General features: G+C 38.6%; 1 protein-coding gene across 1 annotated transcript; it reads left to right on the top strand.

Moving 5' to 3' along the window:
- Positions 1 to 46: 46 nt before the first annotated feature.
- fbxl6 (F-box and leucine-rich repeat protein 6) lies at positions 47 to 9,415 on the top strand. Its single transcript, XM_035430575.1, has 11 exons — positions 47 to 148; positions 455 to 636; positions 987 to 1,548; positions 3,077 to 3,235; positions 3,326 to 3,389; positions 3,953 to 4,084; positions 7,199 to 7,306; positions 7,402 to 7,515; positions 7,962 to 8,193; positions 8,580 to 8,820; positions 9,062 to 9,415. Exons 3-11 carry the CDS (start codon positions 989 to 991, stop codon positions 9,198 to 9,200), a joined length of 1,749 nt encoding a protein of 582 aa, XP_035286466.1. The 5' UTR covers positions 47 to 148; positions 455 to 636; positions 987 to 988; the 3' UTR covers positions 9,201 to 9,415.

Here is a 9,415-nt window from a genome sequence, read left to right as displayed (position 1 = left end):
AGGTGCATTACCGCCAACTACTGCTTTGGAGTATAAAGAGTATATAATATGTAGTGACAGCGACGCCCATTGAGCTAACCAAGAAAACGAAATCGCTATGGGAAAAAGCACTGGAAATCTGACGAGGGAACCAATGAACTGTTAAGTGGTTAGTATAATGTATAAATACATGTATATATGTCTATGCAGAATACACCCTGACCAGGTCGCCAATGTATTGTAGGGCACACAAACCATTCACTCAAACACTCATACCTGCCTGGGCTCCAATTAGCAACCTGCATGTTTTTGGACAACTTTATTGTTATCATTAATATTTTTTATTTCCTTCTCTAAATTAATATTTCTTTGCTGTTCTGTTTATATAACTGCTTTTTGGTTTGGCTGATTTTATTTTTTTATTTTTATTTTATTCCGTGCTCCTTGGGCATTGTCTATTTTCTTTGGGGAATAGTTGTCTTCGTGTCACACTCCAGCCCAGTAGATGGCGGTGATATACCAACGTTGGTTTTAAAACGACAATAAACTCCGATGAAGAAGAAGACAACAATAACAACAACTTCCGCTTCACCCACTGTGGCTAGCTCACTGTAGCCTACAGTTCTGTGTGCTACCCGCATACTTCTGCTTAAACTGGTGAGTTTCATGGTTTGCTTGAGAGACGTAGGAGCACTGTTTTGATGTGTAAGAATCACTGAATTTCGGTGGTGTACTGTGTGACAATTGGAGTATGTAGTTACCGTTCCGTTAGCTACATGCAAACCAGCTATTGATGGGCTACGTCCAGGCACTCGACAAGAAAGCGGGGAAGTTAATGCTAATACTGGTTGTTACCTGCTGGTTACATTGAATATTTTTAAGGGGAACCCCGCCTGTTGTAGGGCTTAATATGTTGTTACATGACATTTTTAAAAGACAAGTGTTGAATGTTATAGCTAAACAATCTGTAACTTTGCTTAATCTATGTGCAATTGATATATTTGCAGCTATGGAAGAAGCTAGCCATAATGTATCAAAACTGGACCGGTTGGAGAGGGGAGAAGAGATCTTGCCAAATGAGGACTATATTCCTCCGAGCTTTGTTGAATCTGCAGGGCCTGGAGACTCAGACTCCTGCCCACCTGGGACATCTGGGAGAGGAGACAGAGCTGGGAGTAAGAAAAGGTCTGTGAAAATGAAGTCCAGCATAAAAATAGGTAAAACAAACAAGAGAAAGAAGGTTAATCGCACCCCCAGCCTTGGTTATACTATCCAGCAAGGGGAGGACATGCTTCTCATAATCTCCAATGACCCGACATGGAAAGTTTGGAAGAGAAAGAAAACCAAAGAAGGCAGAAGTAAACTTCGAACTGCTAGGGTGAAAAGGGAGACATCAAAAGTTGGGGTAAAAGGCAAAGTGAATACTCAGAATGTGAAATTTGAAGCAGCTGTACTTTCACATGAACATGAGGCCTATGACAGATGGGGTCAGAACTTGCCAGTGGAAGTTTTGGTGAACATATTCAAACTGGTGGTAAAGAAAGAAGGACCAATACCATTCCTTTGCAGGTAATTTCATTTTCTTTCAATATTTCAATATTTAAAAATAATTAATTTTTTTTTTTTTACCTCTGTACATCTGTACATATCTTGATTTCTACATACTGTCCATTGATTTGTTTACCAGTTTCCAATACATTTGCATTTGTAACAAACATTTACATGAAATTCCTTCAGCATACAGCCCTGTAAGGTGAATCATGTTGTTCATTTAGTAGTTGTACACTTTTAAACCAAATTCCAATAGCTTCTGGCAAATTTGCTTTTTAATCTTTTTTCAGTTCCAAAGTTACAGTAGACTTACCTGCTTGTATATCCTTGGAAAGCTTTGACATATATGTAAATATCCAGTGGAGACAGACATCATCAACATCATAATAGGGCTACATCCACTGTGAAGAGGTAGGGGTGATGGGGAACAGGTGGCATCCACCATTGACCTCCATTTACAATTGGTTTTTTAAACTTCAATTTGTAATACTTTCCCTTCTTGTTGTCTCCTAAATTTCTGTGTTTTTTTTTTTTGGTTCCTTGCCTGTAAAAACATGTGTGCCTTACTCCATAATTTGTTTCTATTTGCAATTGCTTATGGGAGTACGGGCTACTTTCATACTATTTAATTATAATTTACCCTTTGTAAAACATAGTATTGATGCTGCAAAGCTGCTGCATTGTGGGCTGTGCCAACCGTCTGCAAAAAATGTGCCAACCGTCTGCAAAATATCTGGACATTACTTTCAGTCTAACTGGCTAGTTAAAACGTATGCAGTATTTAGCTTCCTAGACAATTTGTAGTTACTATGTGTAAGCGAATCTAAACACTGCATATGTATATTTAATCATGAAATTGAACGGACCCAAAAGCCAGCCATCTGTAGTTAGCTAGAATGGCCTCTGTGTTGTACAAGTATATTACTTGAGAGGCAGAGTAGCCTGTACATCCACATGCAATTTTTAAAAAAGAAACAAATTATGGAATTAGATGCTTCGTTATCATTTACTATGTATGGAACCTAAAAAAAACACATGTGAGAGGAGACCAGAAGCAAATATATTGCAAATTATGGTGAAAGTAGCCTATTATGAATGGAGGACCATGGCTGATGTCTGTAAGCACCCTTGGGCATGGCCTTTTTTGATGTCATTGTCATCTGTCCTCCACTTGGTTTACCTTATTCTGTGACATTTCACTTATGATAAATTTTCCAGGATAATGATTTTCATATCGTTATTATATTTTTTGAAATGATGAGATTTCCTCCTCGATCATTTGACCGATTTGCTTGGTATATGGCATATACTCAGAAATAATCATTTGTGATGATGTAATTGGCTGTAAAAATTTTCAGGATTAGCGAATCTCACAGAAAAGATGTGCTATCTATCTTATGAGTCTGCTGTGCTGTGATCAGTAACATGGGCACTCGATGGAATATTACACTAGAAAAGCTTTGTTTTTTGAAAGGTATTGTAATAAATTCCCTGGCTCATAGACTGTTTAATTTTAATGTACACATTGTTCTTATTGATGCCTAAGGGCAGCCAGAGTTTGCCATCTGTGGAGTGGTGCTGCTACTCATCCAGTTTTGTGGAGCAGTGTGGCAATTGGGTACTGCTGGATTGAGCCTGGGAAGACACAGTCACCAAAAATGCAATTGAAAGTTCAGGACACCATAAGATGGTTGGCTGAAAACAGGTAAGCTCTAGAGGTTCACTTTACAGTAAGTTCTACCTTGGGACGTTTGTTCCTCTTAGGAGAAAGGATAAATACTTTTTTGTCTTTTAGATTCTCTCAGCTAAGGGAGTTTCATCTATGTCATTGGAAAAAACATGTGGACTATGTTGTCCAGGTAAGTTGTAATTTTCTTTTTCGAATGTAATTTTTTTGTAAGGTTTTTTTATTTTTGCTTGGAGGGAAGGCTACATATGACCAGTGAGGATATCTCCAAATAAAGACCTTCTAGAGCAAACTTTTATAAGGGTTGCCTTGGATCAGCTGAAGAGGGAGAGGAGGATAGGAAATGTACATGGATTTTTTTTGATTCCATTGTTTTAGTGCTATATGCCTTTTTGGAGCATAAAACTGTTGTGATAAATTGGGGTTAGAGACACAGCTGGGATTACTGGGACATGGCTTAATACAAGGGATGGTGTCAGTATAATGTAGTCAAGTATAAACTCATACCAGTGACAGATGTGGGAGTGTAGCCTTTTGTGTAAAATAAAATCTTAATTTGGAGGTAATTTCAGGAATTAATTCCCTTGCTGCTTGTGATGATAGGTGGAGCAGATAAGTGGTTCTCAAACTTACCCTAACCTTTCCTAACTTCTCTTTAGATGGTGTGATTTATGATTTAGATGATTTAATCATATTTTTATGTGGAAGATGACCAACAACCTTTATGTTTTACAGGTTGTTTCTCAGCACTGCCCCCAGCTCTCTGAACTGATGCTGTCACACTGTTCAGTTTTGACTGAGAAGGCCTTTCAGAATCTTGGAAAAAACTGCCCATCTCTTGAAAGCATCAATATGCAGCACTCGGAGGTAGGCTTCAGAACACTTCACATTAACTGTACACCTAATTCCCTAACAAATTGTTGGTTGTATGCCAGATTAACCTAGCTAATTAATATCCAAAACTATGGTATAGTAAACCCAAGCTCTAATAACTTCTAAAAGTGAAAGTATTAATGAAACAAAAGCCTCAATTTAATGTTGAGTGCAGAAGTCTAATCTAAATCTAATGTTGCAAGTCATGTCTATAGTTGTAAGCATGCAGATTGTGTTTGTGTCCTCTAATATTAAGGGAAATTATTAATTTGCAGTTCCTGGGCCAAAGGTGTGTACATTTTTGGGTCCAGTCTGTGCTGTGTCTTCTATATCATAGAATTGATTTTAATCACTGGGTATCAGTCAATGGTTCTGTTACATCATAGTCCAACCGTGAATATTTGGGCAGTTCACCCTCTTGTTATCATGGAAATTTTTCTGTAGCTGAATTGTGCATGTTGTCTGGAGGTATGGATATGTTGACATGGAGATAATTACCAGTATCACCAGGGTTTGTGGATGAGTGGGGGGGGGGGATGAATCTCCAATGTGTTGTTGGAGGGCTAATGTGTGGGGGGTTAATTATATTCAAACATTCCATTTATTTTGAAGCAATAAAAAATAAAGTGCAAAGAATATTTCTACTTCAGCTGAAATTTTTAGGTGCTGAGGAGGAAAACGTCTCCATTGCCTGTTTTCATTCAGCTGTCCCTTTTGACAGGCTGTCCATTTAGAGTTCTTAAAAAATTGATCAGTTAGACAAATTACGTAGTGAATTGGCTATTGAGTTATTAACCTTACCAAGTTCCATTTCACTCAACTAGACAAGCTTGATTCAACCAAGTAATTAGTGGTGAGTACTATTTTTTGGGGAAAAGACACCATTTAATCTACAGACGACAGAGAAAACGTCCTTCAACAATGTGTTGTCAACTTGATACAAAACATCGGCAGGAAAAAGGATGGTGGCAGGTGTTTTTTTTTCATCTTTGTTAATTTGACAAATTAAAATATGTAAGTGTATGCTATTTTAATGTATAAACCGTGGTTTAAAAAAGTGCAAGATTCTGGTGAAAGTTCAGCGATGCTAGCTGCAGATTTCATGTTAGAACAATACATATTACAATATACAGTGCCTTCTAAAAGTATGGTAATGGTTGAGTGAAATTTCTTACTTTTGTGTGTACAAGAAAGGCAATGCAGACATCAGCCTTATACTCTCTTTACTTGAAGCTCGTAGCAGTGAGTTAACAATGTGTTTGTAGCTTGCATTCTGCTCCACCATTTAACAGCTCAGGGTTTCTGTCTATCAGTTCATCTGCCACTGTCAGACTGGTTGGTGGATACAGAGTTGATCATCTTGATCAAACTTAGCTGATTAGCTGTTAGGTAGCTCAGCAGAGAGCAGCCATCTCCCTTCATGACATAAACAGTGCATTGAGTGTTTCCTGCTTCTGCAGTGCATGTGAACACACCTGTAATGGGAAGTGGGTCAGTGGAGCCATATGAAAATATCTTGATCTTAGCTGGTCTGAGCTGTGGAAGTGGTTTCATTGTTCTGTGAATGGCTCCACTGACAGTGTTCACCGCGGCTCCTGAGTCGATCAAGACTGACACTCGAACACCATTCAGTTGTATGTGTACGTGTGGCAGCTTAGCGCTCTTGTCACCGTTGCATACAAACACATAGGCATCGTCACTGCTGGATGAATTTGCTCTGGTACTTTTACTGTGTGTGTCCCTAGTTACCCGGCATACTTTATGATGCATGCTATGCTGCTTCCTATGGTCTGCAGATTATCTTGTTTCCTTGTCCTTGTTAGACTGCTTTGGTTTGGATCGACATTGCTTTATGTAGAGGTTTGAGTTCCTGCAACACCTGCATAATCTGCCTTTTGCTGGACAATCAACATCATGTGGGCGTGTGGGTATTTGCCTCCACAGTTCCTTCACTGATTGTTTGGTTTAGCCCTTCCCATGCATTTGTGTGTGGCTAGGTGTTTGCCATGTTGTTTTTGTTGCACTGCGTTCACTGCTGCAGTGGCTCCCTGTTCTATGCCTACAGCACTGCTGTGTTCTAAAGGTCTTATATTTCTTGGAAAACATGAATTCCCGGGAATCCATGTCCCGGTGTTAAACCCTTCATACCACCTCATCTGTGAAATATGGAAGAGGTAATGGCTTGGGCATGTATGGCTGCTTAAGGAACAGATTCACTTGTCTTTATTAATGGAGGGTAGCAGTAGTAGGTTGAATTTGGAAGTGTACACACAGATTTTGACTGGCTACCTACAAAGAAATTACTCCACCCTCATTGGCCAGGCTTCATTCTGCAGCAAGACAATACTCCAAACTTACAGCCTACGCAAGTAAAGCATTCATCAGTGGGAAAAGTGGAAATTTTTGGACTGGCCAAGTCAGTCACCTGATTTAAATCCAATGGAATGGGCACAACGGATGCCTTGATCGTACAGCTCCACTTCTAACAGCTTTTAGCCTCCGGGAATCTGCCAGTTGGTTTACCACATTGTGAAGGAAGAGTTGCCACTCTAAAATTCAGGGGTGAGATATTATTGATCTACATTTTAATTTAAATGATGCCACTAAATAGTATCTGGTGCTACTAAATTTTTCAGCAGGTAGCAGCAGTGCCACCAGTGGGAAAAAGTCTGGAGCACTGTACACATAACTGACTTCAATGCCCAAATGAATTAAAGTAAATGTCTTAAGAATTATATTTTAGAATAAAAACCGGAACATGACTTCACTGATAAATATTGTTGCCTGTGTATTAACCTAAATTGGGCCCAGTGTATTTACCTTTCTTGAGATTACATTAAACATGTTAAGAGTGCCCAACTATATTGATTTTTTAAAGCATCTGTGTTCAGTTGCATGGTTGTCAAATAAATATAACACTTTTCGAGGTCTTCAGTTTTTGTGGAAAAAAAAGAGGTTGAATGGCTCCCCTGACCCTCTTTAGATTTTCTGTCTTCATTTATTGCTTTCTTTTTCTTTCTTACTGCATACTTTTAATTGCATATTAATATTATAAATTGCATCTCAAAATTATTTTTGGAGAAATATGCATTATTTTGTTCTGTGCAGGTACAGGTTGAAGGCCTAGTCAGTTTTCTGGAAATGCATGGGAGTCAAATAAGGAAAATTCTCTTTAGCTATGGAGCTAAAAGTGACAGACTTCTCACTGCTCTTGCAGTAAGTTGTACTCTTTCTTTCTCATACAGTTTATTATTTGTTCTTGGTCCAAAGCCACTAAAAATGTAACTGAGTCTGTGTTGTATTTTCTTCAGGGGGGATGCTGCCCTGAGCTAAAACTGTTGGAAATTAACACTAAACTGAACAGTGGATATTGCCAGCTTCCTATCTGCATACAGGCTTTGCAAAGTGGCTGCCCCAAACTACAGGTAAACACAAACCTGCTTAAAAATAAATGTTATGTATGCATGGCACACTGATTCGCAAACCTCAAATTGAATTTTTTTAAATATCTGAAAATGCCTGTGTCATTCTTCACATGGGATTGTCTCACATTGTCTTCTTTCCTCGATGCTATGATTCTGAAATTATTTTGCTGGTACTATAGACACTATAAATGTAGATATTCTATAACAAGGAGTTTAAAAAGGTGTAATGTCTCATAATTGCTTTTGCTACTTCTGGATATACTCTGTCAGTCCATGACTCTGAGATTCATATGTGAGCTTCTACGATATGTGTTATATTTTGGCTATTATTTGGTCTGTATTTGGAGTATATGTTTTAAAATATTGAGAGTATATGTATAAGTCTGTATTTCTAGTATGTATGAGCATGTATCTGTGATATACAGGAGCATTTTTTCTGTATTTAGGTTTTTAGAATGCTGAATGTCACAGCAATGCCAAAAACAGCCAGAAGAGGTCCGTGCTCTGCCTCTGGCTTTCCACTTCTAGAGGAGCTGTGCATAGCATCATCCTCTATGTCCTTCATTATGGACCAAGACCTGATCACTCTTCTCCATGGCTCCCCCCGCCTACGAGTCCTGGACCTGCGTGGCTGTGCACGCATCACCGCCATGGCTCTCTCCACACTGCCCTGTCAAGGTTAGTGTACTTGAGACTTAATGTGGAGAAATGAGCAGCTATGACTATGACTGAGTTGTGGGAAGGGATGTTATACTTACTCTAAGTAAATATCAGTTTCATACAAATTATTATTTAAAAGTAGGGGTGCAACCATTTACTTAAGTAAATGAGTACTCGCCATCAGATTCTTAAATGTTTTGAAAAATCTCGAAACATTGAAATCTTCATTGAACTCTATTAAGAGTTCAAACCAAGCTTTTATTTTATCAAAGAGCATTGTCGCGTAGGCCAGCCTTTTTTTATTGTATAAATGAGCTGGAAGATAATGGCAATATGGAAGGTATTTGGTGAATTCACTCACGCATCCCTGAGATTAATCAGTCTGTGTTCTCTGATCTCCACAGAACTGGAGTGTCTGTTTTGGGGCCTGTACTCCAGTAGCAATAGCATGACATCATCTAAGAAGGGCATCCACCTGCTGACAGAGAAGTGGAGCCACACCCTACAAGAGCTGGACCTCAGCAGCCAGCCCTTCTCTGAACAGGACTTGGAGGTTGCCATGGGAAATCTAGCTCACAGCACTGGGGCTGATGGATTGCGTTCGCTAAATCTCAGTGGAACTAAGATTACCTCAAATGTCCTCAGGTGTGTCATACAACATGGGTACCTCACTTCATTGGGAAGTAGATTATAACTGACAGCAATACTATTTAAAGTTAATGAGGTTATTGCGTATTATATTTTGGCTTTTACAAAGGAATAATAATTCTAAAATAGCCGAGATGTGTACATATATTGTCTGGAACTTAATGTAATGTGATTTTCTCTTGAAGGTCGAATTAATAAAAGAAAAAACTATATTTAATGTTTACATCATATTTTGCAGGTCAATTATAAGCCACTGCTCAGAACTCAACTACTTAAATCTGTCATCTTGCCGGTATCTGCCCAGAGGCCTGAAGAGGGTTTATCGTAGTCAAGAGGACATCCAGCAACTACTGGACAAATTGCCATTAACTCGATGAGTCGGGAACATCACCATTAATCTTTTTAAATTTTTTGTGTTTCTTTTGTTTTGATTGGATACATCAAAATATGCAAATACAAATGGGAGATTAACACTGACTGCCTATTTTTGTACAGTATTGTACCATACATTTTGTACTATTCATACTTATATGGATGTGGGTCAACATTGTCTGTAGTGTTTAAATGTGATTAAACTTTTGTACTGAACCAA

Source organism: Anguilla anguilla, chromosome 8 (assembly GCF_013347855.1).
Source record: "Anguilla anguilla isolate fAngAng1 chromosome 8, fAngAng1.pri, whole genome shotgun sequence".
In the NCBI taxonomy this organism is placed as follows: Eukaryota; Metazoa; Chordata; class Actinopteri; order Anguilliformes; family Anguillidae; genus Anguilla; species Anguilla anguilla.
This window is presented reverse-complemented; position numbering and strand designations above follow the sequence as displayed.

Excerpts from the sequence above, each read along its gene's own strand:
- fbxl6 (XM_035430575.1), top strand. The coding sequence starts at position 989 with ATGGAAGAAGCTAGCCATAATGTATCAAAACTGGACCGGTTGGAGAGG. Across the intron at positions 7,307-7,401 it reads GACTTCTCACTGCTCTTGCA|GGGGGATGCTGCCCTGAGCT; the intron begins GTAAGTTGTACT and ends TATTTTCTTCAG. Across the intron at positions 8,194-8,579 it reads CTCCACACTGCCCTGTCAAG|AACTGGAGTGTCTGTTTTGG; the intron begins GTTAGTGTACTT and ends TGATCTCCACAG.